The sequence below is a fragment of the Lemur catta genome, chromosome 5 (assembly GCF_020740605.2).
Source record: "Lemur catta isolate mLemCat1 chromosome 5, mLemCat1.pri, whole genome shotgun sequence".
NCBI lineage: Eukaryota > Metazoa > Chordata > Mammalia > Primates > Lemuridae > Lemur > Lemur catta.
Window position 1 is genome coordinate 33996261 of NC_059132.1, and position 16631 is coordinate 34012891.

The 16631-nt window shown below is 52.9% G+C and overlaps 1 protein-coding gene across 8 annotated transcripts in view; it reads left to right on the forward strand.

Annotated features, from left to right (window-relative positions):
- Positions 1 to 12494, forward strand: part of ATP2B2 (ATPase plasma membrane Ca2+ transporting 2) — a 209170-nt gene extending 196676 nt beyond the window's left edge. For 2 of the 8 annotated variants that reach the window (XM_045551469.1, XM_045551471.1), the window contains 2 exons: positions 254 to 436; positions 9446 to 10471. In XM_045551469.1, the coding sequence (XP_045407425.1) occupies positions 254 to 436; positions 9446 to 9757 (495 nt within the window). In that variant the 3' untranslated portion in view covers positions 9758 to 10471. Of the gene's footprint in view, positions 1 to 253; positions 437 to 2271; positions 2448 to 6530; positions 6586 to 9445 lie in introns of all 8 variants that reach the window. The other 6 variants (XM_045551467.1, XM_045551470.1, XM_045551475.1 and 3 more) reach the window with 6 other exon arrangements.
- The last annotated feature ends 4137 nt before the right edge of the window (positions 12495 to 16631 follow it).

The window sequence follows — 16631 nt, forward strand, 5'->3', positions numbered from 1 at the left end:
CCAAGGCACATCTGCCCAACTCCTAAAGACCAAGATTTTCCACTATGGCCCCGGACTCTGGATGAATGAGTCAATTAAAAAGCAAATTAATAGAAATTGTAAAAGACTGAGTTGAGGAGCAAGTGAGGTGGGTAAAGGCATGAATTGGTCACATGACTAGGTAAGTGGGTAAGAGGACAGGAGGGAGGGAGGGGAGAAAACCACCCAGAAGGACGGCCCCCTCTCCCTGCCTGACGGGCTGGTTCCCTTGCAGGTCATTGCCACCATCCCGACCAGCAGGCTCAAATTCCTCAAGGAGGCTGGCAGGCTCACACAGAAGGAGGAGATTCCAGAGGAGGAGCTCAACGAGGACGTGGAGGAGATAGATCACGCCGAGAGAGAGCTGCGGCGGGGCCAGATTCTGTGGTTCCGAGGCCTGAATCGGATCCAAACTCAGGTAGGGGAGGCTCTCAGGGGCTGGGCCCAGGCCTGGCCGGGGAGGCCAAGTGCTGGAGGCGAGTGTGCTTGTGCCACCCCCAGGGCCCTGCTCTGGCACTGAGGGAGGTGGCCACAGAGGCGGCCTTGAGGAGGCCCTCGCTGGGCCTGGACGGGCTCTCACACCTCACCCAGCTTTGTGCATCCATGTTCCTCAGAGACGCTCTCATGGCCACTAAAGAAACAGGTGGCCTCCTCAGGAATGGTCCATCTCAGGGGTCGCAGTGGGGTCACACCCACCATGGGTCCTGGGGGGAGTTCCCCTGAGAGGTGGGGAGGGGTGGCTCCAGGGGCTGAGGGGAGGAGGAGACTGTGGCTCAGGGATCGGGGCGGCCCCCGGGAGGGGCGGTGCAAGGCTGGACAGAAGCTGCAGGCCAGGATCGCCCCAGGTTCTCCTGGGCCCCGCAGTCAGGCGCGCGCGCGCGCGCACACACACACACACACACACACACACACACACACACACACACACACACACACACACACACACACACACACACACACACACACACAGCCTCTGCCTCCATGGAGGCCGGTTATCCCCTCATGCACAGATACACGTGCACACCAGTACTCACATGGGAGCACACATGCTGGTGTGTGCCGGCCAGAAGTAGGTTTCTTCCCCAGAGCAGAGAGCGCTGGCCGCATGTGGCACATGACATACCCTCTATAGGCCTTCAAGGTGAGGCAGAAGGGACTATGAAATCAAGACAGAGTGGGTCTCTTGCCCAGACCCCTGGGCAGCAGGAGCTGGGAGCTCATCCCCATGCCTCACCACACTCTGGGAGGTGTCGCCTTGGAAAACGTGCACCAGCTCTTCATCTCCATCTGGAGTAGCAAATGGCTCCCCTGGCGGCTCCCCACCCTCAGGCCCCCTCCCAAACCTCACGTCATCTGACCCTCACAGCCCCTGGGAAGTAGTTATGAGCCCCCCCAGGCTTAGAGGTCACTGAGGTCCAACAGATGACCCTTCTGCAGAGCTGGCACAGCGGGAGCAGGGACCAGGAGCAAGTTTCAGACCTGGAGCTGCCTGCCACAGGCCTGGGCCCTGCTGCTGTGACCAGGACTCTGGCAGCCAGCCCTCTCCACCAGGCCCCCCCTGGGAGGGGCCAGGCAGCTGTCAAGGCATATGGCCCTGGTGCTGTCACTGCCCTGGTGGCAAAGCCACACAGGGGTCTCCAAATTATGGGAGGAAGAAAGGACTATAGTTTTTTGAGTGGGCACGAGCACCTATCTTGCCAGTCTCCTGCTGAGCGCTAACATGGCCAGGTGCTTTGCCACTTACAGGTGACTGTACCAGGTAGGTGGGATTGCCTCCTCTCAAGGACAGGAAACTCACTTAGAGAGGCGACTTGCCCAAGGTCACCTAGCCAGTAAGCAACAAAGCCGGAATTTGGGCTGAGGTCTGTCCACCTGAGAGCCCCCACCACAGCACTGTGGCTCCATGCCTGGATCGAGGGAGGCTGAACACCCGCTCCCATCCCTCCAAACACCATGTTCCATCACTGCCCTCCCCACTAGCCTCTGCCCAGCCCACTGGCCCCTGAGCCACCAGTGCAGGAAAAGGCCTGGGCCTATGTGTCCTCCCTGGGACCCTGGGGCCTACAGATGGGCCCAGAGCTGAGCAGACATCTTTCAGAGCCTTGGAGTGTGTCTGGTATTTTTTGTTTTGATTTAAGTGATGTTGTCGTTGTTGCCGTGTCTGCAGCTGTTCTCGTGACGTTGCGCCTGTCAGTCGTGTAGCTGTTGTGTTCGTTCTTCTTGCAACTTGTCTCATTCTCTCCTCCGTTGCAGATTGAAGTAGTCAATACTTTCAAGAGCGGGGCCTCCTTTCAGGGCGCCCTGCGGAGACAGTCCTCCGTCACCAGCCAGAGCCAGGACGTAGCCAATCTCTCTAGCCCTAGTCGCGTGTCGTTGTCCAATGCTCTTTCCTCTCCGACCAGCCTTCCTCCTGCTGCAGCTGGGCGTGAGTGTGACTCCTTATCGCCTCCGTCTGGCACCACCGACGCCAGCTCCCGGGCGGGAAGGCGGGCAGGCGGGCAGGGGCTGGGGTACCAGAGGACACGGGGGGCAGCCGGTCACCGTTAGGCCCAGGGGGCTGAAGGGTCACAGCTACTGAAGAGTGTCCCACTTGGTCAGATCACAGCCAGTCCCAGGGTGGCAGTCACTCAGCAGGCCAGGGGCAGCTGGGGTCAGGGCCAGGGGTTACAACCAGGCAGCTGGGGTAGAAGGGGTTGTAATGATCACAAGTGGCTGGAAAGTCCAGGTTAATCAAAGAATCACCATCAGTCAAGAGGGCTTCAGTGACTAAGTGGCCCCAATGCACCACAGGGTCCTGGTGGCCAAAGGGACTGAGTGGTCATCGAGGGGACATGGAGTGTCCTGTGGGCCTGTGGTCATACTTGAGTCAGGAAAAGTCTGGCCCACGGGGGCAAGGGTCAGAGTTGAACAGGAGGCCACAGTCTTGTAGTCAGAGTCAGATGGAAGGTTGCCATGGGCCAAGGGGTAGAACCCTTTGGGTGGGTCACTGTCAGTCACAGTGGGGTCCAACCAAGAGAGGGGCCACATCATCCAGGGCTTTCCAGCTGCTCAGGGAGGCCCCCTCAGTGAGGGTCATGGTCAAGGGGGATGGTTGAGGCAAGAGGTCAAAGCAGGTCAGAGGTCATAGTCAATCAGGGGCCCCAGGTCACCTAGCAGATGACAGCCTGGAGGCCTCAGCCCAGCAGTTCAGAATCTCTGCTTTCTTCCCGTCATTCCTCCTCTTGCACATCTGGCGACATCAGCTGCCCTACAAACACATGTTCCTGCAGCAGAGGTTGGAACACACGGAAGTTCTAACCCTTCCTGGAAGGGACAAGGGCCCTGGCCCACGCAGCTTGACCTCAGTTAGAAGATGGCGGGTTGAGCCACATGTCTTGGCTGGGTGCCGGCAGGCCCTGAGAGATCTGGTCTAACCTTCAGCATCCTGCCCTCCTGTGCGTGAGGGACAGCCTGGGACTCTGGCCTCCTCCATCTCCCTCCTGCCACGCTCATCTCACGCCACCACTTCCCACCTGGCTCTCGTGGCTGGGCTTGTCTAGGTCTGTCCTGGGCCTCTCCGTGGCTTCAGGCCCCTGAGGGAATAAGTCTGTGCTACCCTCGCACTGTCTCCAGTCAGCCCCTCACAGAACCCAAGGGAGCCCCTAGTTCTGGTCTTGTCACAGTGTGTTTGTGATCTTAGCCAGCCTTTGACTTCTTTGATGAGAAACAGACTCCAGGCCTCATCTCTTGACACTGTATAAAGGGCCTCTCCCCCATCCGAAAACAGAACACCCATGACACAGCCCCCGCCACGGGGCAGGAAGGGACCCGTGTGCTGGGTGGGACCTATTCCCTCCCCCCTTGCACTCTGGCAGGAGATGCAGGCCCAAAGAGCCTGTGGGGGGGGGACATGCTTGTGCCCGTGATCTTCCTACAAACGCAGTCCTGCCCGCTACACAAGACACCAGGAGAGATGCAGAAAAAGGAGCCCTTCAGGGGTCATTCATCAGCACAGCAACACCGGCCAGGCAGGCCAGGTGCGCCCAGACGAAATGGAGATGTATCGGAGCAAACGGTGTCTGAGTCACGTTTCTATGAGGGACTGTCACTAGGAAGTCACTGCCAGGCCTTCTCAGGGCAGGCGACACTGTTCCCATCCTCCTCCCCTTCAGACCAGGGAGCCCTGCCTTAGTGGTCGGCCTCGCCAGCTACCTTTCCTCTCCCTCCTGTTCCCACATCGGCTCCGCCCAGGCCTTGCTCAGCACCACCACCTGTCTCAGGTACGGTGACACCTGTCCCAGCATGGAGAGCTACCTGGGGAAGAACCCATTTCTTTCAGTTCCTGCCACCTCGCCTGGTGACTCCTGCATCCCTCTGTGGGGTCTGACTGCCAGGAGGCTGGCTCCTGGGTGCAAGCTTGGTTCTCTGTTCATCCTGGTTCAGCCTCTTTCTTGAAGGGTGGCACTTTGCACTGGCCATGACAGAGCATACCTGACATTCCTGGGCACCCAGGCAGCCTATGAAAATCTCACCTTGGCTTGGCGCCTTGTCTTAGCTCTCACAGCCTCGAAGAGAGAGCTGTCCTCTCAAACCCCAGCCACTTCATTCTCACCTTTTCTTTTGCATCATTTATATTAGTAAAACTGTTCAATACGGCCAGTCCCTGACAACACTTCTCCCTCAGAGAAATGCCCTTTTGTGCCCACCCTTCACTTCCTACCCGCAACCAGTCTCCTTCCGGGCCAGGGCGATCCCTGTTAGCCCGTGGTGACCCCAGCTTGGGCACAGCCTCTGGAAAGGAGCCCAGGCAGAGGCTTGGCCAAGCCGACCTGACAGTTCCTGCCCTGACCCTTCACTCTCTCAGAGCCCCAAGGTCTCACGACCCCCTCCCCCAGCCAACCTTGCCCCTCCCTTGGGTACCCCGCTTCCTTAAGAACCTTGCACTTCTACCTCTGTGGTTCTGGGTCCTTTCTCGAGCCTTGGGCATGTGATCTTGAAAAGAGCCTGACCGTCCTCCTGCCCAAGGGCTCTGGTTCCAAACAGGATCAACACACACGATAGACAGCACAGTCACAGTGCACGCTCCGCAGAAACAGCCCCATCCTTTACTTGGATAGTTCTGAGAACAGTGTCACCTCCTCTGGTTTCTAAGAACGCAGAGGGCCCTCAGACACCAGGCAAGGTCCCTTCAGAAGCCACAGTGCTTTCTTCCACAGGGAGGTTTGAAGCGGGAGGCCAGGAAGTGAGAGAAGGGCCCTGACTGGATGGGATGAAGCAGCGGCCCCTCCCCCACCTCCTCCAGTGGGGATTCTCCAGCGGAGGAAGGTGGCCACTCACCTGCCGGGGACAAAGTCCCTGGGTTTGTGTGCCCTGGCAGGAGTTAGACCTCTCTCCCCTGGGTTATTAAGAGTTGACCACAGAGACCAGAGACAGGGCCTGATGCATGAGTCATGACTTGGGGTGAAGAAAGCCCCTGAACACAGGACAGACCCCGCCCCCCAGCACCGCTGTGAGAGGGAGGGCCCCGGCAGACAGCCGATGTGAGCAGGACAGTCTCCTCACGAGGCACATGGGATGAGGCTGTGGGGGAGGTAATCCTAGCGCGCTCTCTTCCTTTGCTCTTCTGACTTAAAAATGAGGGTTTTCCCCCCAGAAACTCAATGGTGCACCCCAAGTGCCTCATACTTGAATCCCATTGAGTCTTCCCAAAGCACTTGCCCACCCTTTACTTCACAGCTGCTTCACAACTGCAAAGCAAGGGGAGAACCTGCCACCACATCCATTGCACAGGGAAGACACTGACGGGCCAAGGTCCCACGGCAGGGGAGTGGCAAGAGGCGGGACTCCGGAGTCCTGCGTTCTTCCTACCACCCCACACCTCTTCCCAGGCAGGCCCACAGACCTGGAACCCCTAGAGCTGAATTTCCATTTCGGAACCAGTGCCCATGTCCCCGGCCTCACACAGTGAAAAGGAGCCAACCCTCCTGGGTCCAGAAGGCTGGGGAAGCCGTCTGTGCTTGGATTCCACCCGCCCAGCAGGGACGGGGAGAAGGTGATCAGGGACAATATTAGCATGCTGTTCTTCCATCCAAGGCCGAGCTCACAGCCTCTCTTTCTTATCATCTCAAATTTCTAACTCAGCTCAAATCATCTTTGTACTTGGCAAGTCTGTTACAGGCTCCATGCTCATCAGTGAGAGTCCTGCTCCTTCCAGCCAAGCAAGCCAAGCGCAAGGAGCAGGACCCAGAAGCCAGGCCCCAGCCCCACTCTGCACCCTGTACCTTGCTAACAGGGAGGGCACCTCGTGCTCCCACTGGCCCTTCAGATTCCTGGTCCTGATAACACCTAGGGCCAGGAGTTTGTGTTGTCAGGGGGAGAAATGAAGACAATGAAAAGGGAAGAAAGCTGGACTTCTCATTAGCATTTTGGTAACTAATTTAGTGCAACCTTGGGTTGGCAAGAAAATGGCCTGCTTCTGGGGGGGACCCTAGACCTCTCCGCTGTCTGAATATTCCATGTGTTTGTTTCCCTAGAGGGCTAGAGAACCCTGGACACAGAGTTCAGCAAGAGAGAGTGAAATTAAAAGAGGTTGTGAGTCTTTAACCTTGAGCCTGAAATGAATGTGAATCAATCCCAGACGCTTGGCTTCCCTGAAGCCGGGTAAACATTCGAGTATGTCGAACCCACCTCAGAACGGGGCCTGCGGGTATCCTTGGAGCACGCAGACGCAGGCGTGGGTCTCCCTGCTCCCTCTGTGCTGATGAAGCCAAAACGTCTGAAATCCCACCTGCCAGGTCCCTTTCTCTCCTCCCCCTTGCCCCCAGGCCCAAACATGGCTTAAGCCAAAAACATTCCACCTTTAGGGTAGGCAGGGAGGGGAGACGGAAGAGCTTTTTTTTTCTTCCCATATTTTTTTTTTTTTTTCCATTTCAGCCGCGGAGAGAACCGAAGTGGAGACTTGAGATGGCCGTGGCGGGGTGTCCCGAAAAGTCTTGTCCCCACAGTCTTGTCCAGAGCAGTTCATTTTTTCTGTTGTGTCCATGCCAGGGGGAGGGCAGAGGAACCTCATCTCATTGTATGTCATCCCCTCTACATTGTCAGTCACATGAGAGGCTCCTGCTCCGCTGCCTCCCCCCACACACTAGGTGTCCCAGTTGGCATCTTATTGAAGCTCAGCCTCAGAACATGCTGAGCACTAGGCTGGGCAGTGCTGGGATGATAATTATTCCCAGTCTACACATAAGAAAATTGAGGCCTGCAACACCTTTTTTTGGTTTTCACTCAATCAAGGGTGTAATGGCCCACCTCTCAGGAGATCAGAGTATTAGTAATCTCTGCTGAGCCACAAACAGGGAATTCAGAGGAAAGGAATCTCAGAGCAGTGAAATGGCCATGACAGGCACCAGCACGTGCTGACACAGTGTCTGGCTGGCTCCTGCTTGGCACCTGTTGCGTCTTATTTAAAGCATGATTCTAGCAAACAAGGTTTCCGGGAGTCCCCAGCCCATAGCATGTGAGAAGGAGAAGGGACAGCAATGCCTTTTAGAAGACAAGGAAGAGTCAGCACTAACTACTAAGTGATGGCTGACAGCAAAGGAGAAAACTTAAAGGGAAAAAAAAGCCAAGCTCTGGGGTCTTATGCAAGGCCAAGAAGGATGATTGACAGACTTTATGTTAAATTCTTCTCTGTGTACTCTAAATTAGAAGGCAGAGGAGCATATGATGTGCTTTAGAAAGACTCCCCTTTGAAAGAGTAAAATAAACCTTCAGTGATGACACTTAAATCATCAACCACAGTCATGTAGAAAAATCACTTCCGTGGAAAAGGGCTTTCCCCACTAGTGCCCCACAAAGGAGCTACCCCTAGGTTCATCTGAGAGCTCACGTCCTGAGACTTCAAGGGCCTCCCCACAACCGTCTCGTCCAGTCCTCTGCCTCCCCGCAGGCCTGTGGCATGGGGCAGCCGCTGCTCTGCAGGCAGGTGCCACTTGGCCTCCACACATGGCTGGCAGAAGCTCTGCCCCTGGAGGTGTCAGGCCACCTTGTTTTCTCCACCTCTCCCTCCACCCTGAATTGGGGCTGGGAAGGGAGAAGGAGGCACCTTTGCCCATCATACCCTTGAGATGACAGGCACGGCTGCCCTCCCAGAGTCCAGAGAAGGGACACCTCTCTTCCTAGTGAGGGTCCTGTGCCTCTGCACCCTGTGAGGCAGGCCAGAGGAGGACCAGAGAGGTAGTGTGGCTTGCCCACAGTCAAGGCACCAGAAGTGGCCGAGCCAGGACTCAGGCTTAGGTCTTCCTGCCTCCAAGTCCAGTGCTCTTTCCACATGCCTTGAAGGCCCAATAACCAAGCTCCCTCCATTCTTCAGAGGAGAAAACTGAGGCCCTGGGATGCGTGGTTCACAACTGACACATGGAAAATGAAAGAACGTGTTGTTTTGTGGCTCAGTTCCACACACTCCCAGAATCCCACCAGGGGCTGGGTTTGGCTATCTGATTCTGGCCTCAATTTTTTGGTTTTGTGTTTTCAAAGTATAAATAAAGAAATAAACAAAACCTCCCAGGAAAGAAGGGACCCCAAAGCAAGCTCCAATGACTGGCCAGGGCTTTGAGTCTATACTCGAGTGTTTACCTCCCAAATGCATGAAGGAAAGAAGTGCTGGGTACAAACGAGCTCCGTTCACATTGTCCAGGCTTCCAAGTGTAGACGTGTGTCTGTCTGTGTGTGCTGTGTGGTTCTTGCCCCCCGTGTGGCATGCTCCCCGCTTCTGAATGTCATCCATCTGCCGGGCTCCTTCGTGCTCTCTGGCTGCATCTGCCGTGCACCCGAGAAAGCCCTGGGTTGGCTTTGGTTTGCTTTGCTGCCTTTGGTTTGAGGTTCCCGTTCTGTTTGGCCCTCACGTGTCTTCTCTCATCCCAGCTCATCCAACTGTTTCTCCTTTCTGTTCCATTTCTATCTGTGACGTGTAACCTGTTCCATGTTGTGTGGTTTTTAACTGTGTGTGGTTTTTTTAAGATTAATTTTTTTACAATAGCCTCCCCCTTTCCTACTTTATTCCTACCTGGTCCTACTCCCCTTCTGCATGGTCAAACCTCTGCTTTAGAGTTAACAAGGCTCAGTCTCTCACTAGGTCTGGGTGCCCGCCGGAGTTGGCTATGCTTTCTTTAATCACTGTTTTCCACCATCTCTTTGATGGTGCTCAGTGATTCCTCCTGTCCTGAGACTGTAGTTCTGACCAAAACCAAAGCAATTTTAAAAAACCAACTCATGGATGCATATGCCCTGACCCCCCTCTTCCACTCTCCCTCACCCTGTCAATGCTCATAACACCCAGCAACTGTGGATTCCAGCCCTCTGCTGTGACCTAACCTTCCCCCACCCCCATGAGCCTCCCAGCCTGGCTGCCAGCCCCCAAGGGCAGCGCCTGACTCCTGTGCTTCCCTTGCAGATCCGCGTCGTGAAGGCATTCCGTAGCTCTCTCTATGAAGGTTTAGAAAAGCCTGAGTCTCGAACCTCCATCCATAATTTCATGGCTCATCCTGAATTCCGAATTGAAGATTCACAGCCCCACATCCCCCTCATTGATGACACCGACCTGGAAGAAGATGCTGCGCTCAAGCAGAACTCGAGCCCGCCGTCATCGCTCAACAAGAACAACAGCGCCATCGACAGCGGGATCAACCTGACGACTGACACAAGCAAATCAGCTACCTCTTCAAGTCCAGGGAGCCCCATCCACAGCCTGGAGACATCGCTTTAGCTGAGGACCCTGTCGCCCGCCCACCTGCCCGCCCTCACGGACTTCGCTGCCACCTGCCTCCTGGGTACCCATCCATCCAGGCACCCAACTCACCCAGGCAGCAACGAGCAACAACAGGAAACCAAATACTGGAGAGAAAACCAATGTTTCCCCCAACAGACCCTTTCTCTGGCTGCGATGCTGTTTGAACTCTTTTTCACTCTGAGGCATGGGGCAGGATCTCCACCGGGGGCTTAGGGGACTGAGCACTTTTCCCAAAACAAGCCCTTCCTGGCTCCCGCCCAAACATGGAGCAGCCATGCACCCGCCCAGCCACCACGTCCCCGCATGAATGTACTGTACTTTCAATCCTCCCCTTGTTTGGTTTTGGGGGGCTTGGGGAGAGTTTTTTTGTTTGTTTTCTTAGGCGGGAACTGCAAACAGACTCTGTTCTGAGACTATTTATCCAGCCCACTGGTCTGTGAGCTCTGGAAACGCTTGCGCAGCACGGTCTCAGTCATGTAGATTCATTTAATAATTTTTTGAAATTGCAGAGCTTAACTAGCCTAGGAGATCTACACCAATGGAACCGAAGAACTTCATAGACACTCACAGGTTATATCCATTTCTTTGTATCTATATCAACGTATACTTCTCCAAGACTGTATACGTCCATATAGATAGGTAGATATATATATATATATATATATATAAAAATATATATACATGGATATATAAAGTTTCTTTGCTGGCATGTTGCCTTGTTTCTGCTTAAACTGCTCTATTTTAACTTATTTATGTCCCAAAAGAAGAATGTAATTTGTTTACAAACCTGTAGATAATGTCTTTGGCTATTTGTACGGTTTAAGAACACTGGTGGCTGAGATGCTATGAAAACAGCTCAGCCCAACAGCTACTTCCCTGGATTGCACCCTTGATGTTCTATGATAGCCATGCTCTGATTTTTGCCTGCTATTTCCGTTCAATAATGTCACTACCGCAGGAGGCTCAGGCAGAAGCCAAATACTACCAAGTATCCATCCTGAGGGGTTTAACAACATGCTCTGTAGACGAAGGGAGAGGAGGAGGGAAGGCTTCCTGGATTTGCAACACTGGCGGCCATCCCAGCCCAAGGCTGCCAGGACCTGCAAAGCGCTGGGCAAAGACTTTTCTCTCAATGAAACTTAACTTGAGTTTACTAAGAGCATTTCAAGCATACGTTCTCTTTGGCTCTATCTGTACAGAGATTGAGGTAGTGTTGAAATATTACAAATGCTATTGTGTTGATTTTTTTAGTTAGTAATTTAGAGGTTTATTTCCTTATAAATGGCAGCGTATGAGCTGTTGGCATATTGGATGAGGATCGGTATGGCTTGTTGCTTTTATTTTTGAAGAATAGCCTTTTCTCTGCACTATTTAGATCCGAATGAACCTTATGATGTGTATATTGAGATGTATTCAGTGTGATTTTTAAACCAAATTGTCTTCCTATAGTCACAACATATACTGTAGCCTTTTAACAGCAAGTCTTGCTTTCCCAGACAGAAAGCCATTCTGAAACCCTGCCGTATCACAGGTGAGAAAAGGTGGTTATTTTCCCCCAAGACAGTAACAGAACTAGCAATCCCACTTGATAAGAGCTTATTTAATTGTATGTCAGCCTCTTAACTGCTAAGCACTTTGTGGGTCTCAGCATTTTTCATAAAGGAACTTTTGTATTTAATACAAAGTTTGCTTTGAGACTTTTCAGCATACGATCTTTTTCCATAAACTTGTACAGTGCAAAAGACATTTTGAATACCATGATCGATGATGTCCCATGCTTTGAGGAAAACCAAACATTTTCCGCCTCGCTTGCGAAATCCATTCCTCATGGTGACCCTTCCCGCAGCTGCCATGTGTCCCTCCCCATCTCCAGGCCCAGAGAACTCTTCCACAAACAAGATGAGAGCCACTTGGGAAAAGAGCCATAGTCAGCTGGGAGGGCCTATGTCTGGATGGCTGTGGAAAAACCTGAGGGTTTGGGGTTCAAAGTCAGCCCATCCCACCTGGCAAACTCCTTCTGTAAGAGGACCTTCTTTTCAAGAGAGCACTACCTGAATATTGTGAGGAAATATCTCTGAATGTATCCAGCAGAGGACACTGCACACCCAAAGGGGTGACCAGTCCTCAGATGTGCTTCTTGGATTCCGGTACAAACACCACCAAAACCAGCCCACTGCTCTCCTCTGCGGAAGGAAAGACCTGCACATCTAAAACATGGGGCAGCCTTGGAACACGGTGTTTTTTGGAGTTTCCTTTCTTACAGTTTTCCATCTTCCCTTTCTTTGTTCACTCATGTGTCCGTGACCACATTCCATGACCTCAGGATAGTTCTGCCTGCACACCACGCTCCCTGTTTATCTGGAGCCAGGACATGAGGAAAACGCAGGGGTCCTCTGAGTGGAGCCTAGCTCGGGGAATGGGGCGCTGTGGAAGGCTGCCAGCATTAGCGCTGGGCTTCTTTTGTGAGGAATGATGGAGGCTCACACACACGCACCTCTCACACCTGCACACACATCCCCACACACAGGAGATGGTTTGTCAGAACTCACTGTAGTACGTAAAGCTTGCACTCTGCGTCCTATATCTAGCAGCATGGGGTATGTTTGGCAGTTCACCCCATTAGGGGGTAAATAATTTATGACCATCTGTTTTTATGAATTTTTTATCTAGATAATAATTGTAAATAAAGAATTCACCGTCTCTGTTCATTTAATACTATGCAATGGTTATGCTTTCAACTGCTGACTCTTCTGACTCCCACAGTGTGGTTCTAAAATGTCTGTGGTTTAAAAAAAAATAGGCAAAAAAACCCATCAAGCAGAACATAGTAAATATATACTCTGTAATGTATACTTTTTTCTAGTTTGGGACTGCAAACTAGCTTGTTTTCTGCCCTCTGGACAAGGGCTCCAGGAGAAGGAGGCACATTCAGTTCTGAGGCCTAAGCTCCCCAGCTTGTCTCCTCTATGACAGATGGGGGAGAGCAGGGGGCCCATTAGGTGACTCCTGGTGCATAGAATCACCCACCTGTGGAGGTGCCAGGGAGAGCTCTGAGGAATTTCCTTTTTACTACTCAGAGCTTTCCCTAACTCAGGAGTAGCCTCCATTGCTCCTGCCACCCCTCACCATGGCCCCTTGTCCCCACCACAACAGAGAGCTGACGCCATGGCCCCTTGTCCCCACCACAACAGAGAGCTGACAAGAGCAAGGCCGCCCTGCTCCTGATGACAATTACTGCACTGGATTGAGGACTCTGAACCTGTCTTCTCCTGGGTGCCTGAGTTATTGAAGAGGCACCTTTTCCCTAACCATGTTGAAACATTTTCCACATGCTGACAGCATATATAGACTTGGGTCTATTTCTGGAATTTCTCTTCTGTCCCCTTACCTGGGTGTCCCATCTGGCAGTAGCCATACAGTTTTAATTATTGTCACTTTATAATTATTTTTTACATGGTGGGACGAATCCCCTTCACTCTTTTTTTTTACAAATGTCCTGGTATTCTCTGACATCTGTTCTTCCAAGTCAACTTCAAAATGTTACCAAGTCCTCTACCCCCACCCCACTTGCACCCCACATTGTGGGCCCTGTCATCTATATGCCATCATCTTCCCCCTGCAGTAATTACCGTCCACTCAGGGCTACAAAACACAGTGTGTCCTGTAAGGAGGGACAAAAAGGGAAAGCCTCTTGTCCCTCCCATCATTTTACCTGTCTCCTAAAGCCCAGGAGTTGTCATGAGAGGCCACCAAATCCCCATGCCATCTCAGCTTGGGAACCAAAGTCAACCACCTTGTTTGTGCTAGGGTGGACCCTCCATCTACCCCTGGCCCAGGTGAGAAACAGGGGTTTCTCTCAGACACGGAGCTGCAAAAGAACGTGTTGCCCAGGTGTCTGTGCTTCTAATTTTCAGCACAGAGAAAACTTTCCTGTCTCCCTTTCCTCAACTGACTTTTGCTCTGGTCTGGTTCGGTCTGAAGTGGGGGTTACCTCTTGCTCTGTGAGTGAGAGTCTTTAGCACTTTGGGGTGCGGACATTTGCCCTGACTTGCTCGGCACCCTTGCTCCCCTCAGCCCATTCTTGCTCTACCTACAAGAGGCTGCCAACCTGGTGCACTCCGACAAGCCTCCCACCCAAGTCCCTCTCCTCCCACAGCATCCAAAATGCCACCATTAGAAGATCTTGTGGGGAGGGGCACTTCTTGAAGGCTTTGGGGCCTTCCAGAGCCAGGGCCCAACTCAGACAACAGCAGGAGTCAAGTCTTTTCCACGTTCCAAATCAAGCTCTGCTGATTTCAGTGTGGAGATCATACCCACCCTGGGCAGTAGCCATCACCCCTTCACCGAAAACAAGATATTTGAGGCTGCTTGAGGACTGCCCTTCTCAGCCCCTACGTCTGTTTTGTAATGCCTGTGGTGCTTTCCCTCCCAGACCTTTCTCTCGGGGGTCACCACACTTTGCTAACTCTTGTGTGCACATATTTTATAACAGAGTAGCGAGGGTATGGTGCCTCCTCCAGCTTCCACAAGCTGCCAGGGCTCTGGGCGGTTTTGGGAAAATCGGGGCTGGGAAGTGACTGTGCTCTTATTGTACACTCTTTATTTCTCTGTATCTCTGGCTTGTGTTCTTTGTAATTTATGGGATTTGTCTGCCTTTTCAACACTATACTGAGCAATAACAATAAATGCACACGTGGAAAAGCAGACACCGTACACATCACAAAGCCTTATTCCACAGGACAGCTGCGCCCCCGCCCTCCGCAGATCTGAACTGAGGGAAATTGAATCCCTGGGAGGGAGGGCACTACCCACAGGCACACAGCTCAGGGGGTAATTTCTCTCCTTCCACCAGGTCCACCTTTTGAACATCCACCATTTGAGGACGACAAGCTTACCCTCCCATGAGCAATTAACCTATGAGGAATGGCTGGCCATCTCAGAGAGGAAGACTTTGGGGGAAGGGACCTCAGAAGGAAGAGGAGGAGATTCAGGGGCAAAGGGGCTGGGAGGTGGGGGGCACAAATTGGAGAAAGTTAAGAATGGCCTGATTTGGGGTCTGGATTAATCAGAGGAAGGAGATGGGAAATATGGACACAGGATGTGTGTGGCATCCCCTGCTGGGGAGGGGCAAGGCAGAGGGAAGCCTGGCACCCTAGGAGTCTGAACCTTACAAAGCTCTGCTGAGCACTGGCAGAGAAAAAGAATATGCCCAGACCAAGAAACCAATCTCTCAGGTTGGCCCAAAGGTTGAGGGTTACACACACAGCCCTCGCAGCCGTTCTCTCCTTGAACCACTCCCAAGATGAAGCACCACAAGCCCATCCAATTTCCAAACACACTTTCATGTCCAAGGGTTCATTTAATCCCAACATCAACCTTCAGAGGACGTATTATCAAAATTCCCACTCAAAAGAGGAGACAGCAGCTCAGAAGAGCATGCCCACCTAATAGGCAGGAGAACCAGTCCTGATGCCAGCATCCGCACTCTGAACCTCTATATCACAGAGCCTGCCAGTCCTACCAGAAAGACTTTAATGAGTAAGTTACAGTTCTGTTGCTTGTCCCACATCCCCAATCTCTCCAACTTCAATGGCTACACAAAAAAATTTAATAACAATTGTTATATTTATTTTATATCTAATATACATGTCTAATATTCCCTTACATTAGATCTAATATTCCCTTGTGCCCATTTTCCACTCAAGGAAAATGAGGCTCAGAGAGAAGTGACTTGACCTTATCACCCAGAGAATCAGTGGTGCAGCTACAGACCCAAGGCCAGGGACTGTCCCTTGAAGAACGGGAGACCCAAGAGGTACCCCCCCACCCACATTTATTCCTTGCTCTACCCTAAGCAACACCCCCCACACTCCTGCAATGTTTCTTCACTGGAGGGAATTAACAAATCTCAAAAGGGTGAAAGAGCGGGTTGCTCCCACGAGGCCTGGCCATTAGTTCTGTTAACACCCCACTTGCCTGGCCCCTCTGCAAAGCTCCTTGACAGTCTGGGTCTATCACACTCACTGAGCTCTAACATCTTCCCTCAATTGGTGACCTTCTCCAGCTGGGGTCCTTCCTCCTAGTTTCAACAGAGGAAACTGAAGGATTGTGACTTACCCAAGGAGAGTTGAGGCTTCACCCTAGGTCACTTGCTTCCTTAGTGTCTCGAAGGGGGCCCAGGGCTAGACCCTGTGTGGCTGAGGGGAGCCCACAGCCTCTGTCTTCCAGTGCAGCATTCTCACTGTGCTTGTGGGGAGCCTTCCGCTGTCCTCCCTTGGGAAGCCAGGGACCCAGGGGTTGGGGACACTGGGGTTGGGTCCTGGGCTCCAGGTACAGGAGCTTGGCGGAGGTCCTTCCTTGCTTCGGGGAATCTATCTGATGGACCACACTCGGGATTCCAGGAATCTGTTTGGAAGAGACAGTTTGGAGGCATCAGTCCCGTGGCTTAGGGAGCACAGGGCGAGAGTTCTCAGCCTCTAGGCATTCGCTGGCCTCCTCTGCCCTGGTCCCAGTCCTTGGGTCCTGAGGAGGGACTCCTAAGAAAGACGCAGGAAGACCAATCTGCTCACACCCCGCCACCCCAAGACATCATCCTCAATGTCCATCATAAAGCCGGTCGCACCCAGAACCGCAGCGAGGCGTGCGAAGCTGTGGTTAGTCATCCTTCCTTTCATTCATGGGTCTCAGGAAAAGGGAGGGCCAGCCCCGAAGACCCACCAGAGCTTCTGATTCCCAAGTCCCCGGGTCACGGTCGCCATGGCAGCCCCGTGGGTCGCGCCTTTCGGGAGGGCGCGTGGCGGCCGGAGGGCTCAGAGCTTCGGCGCTAGCGGCGCGTCGCCGCCCGGAAGTG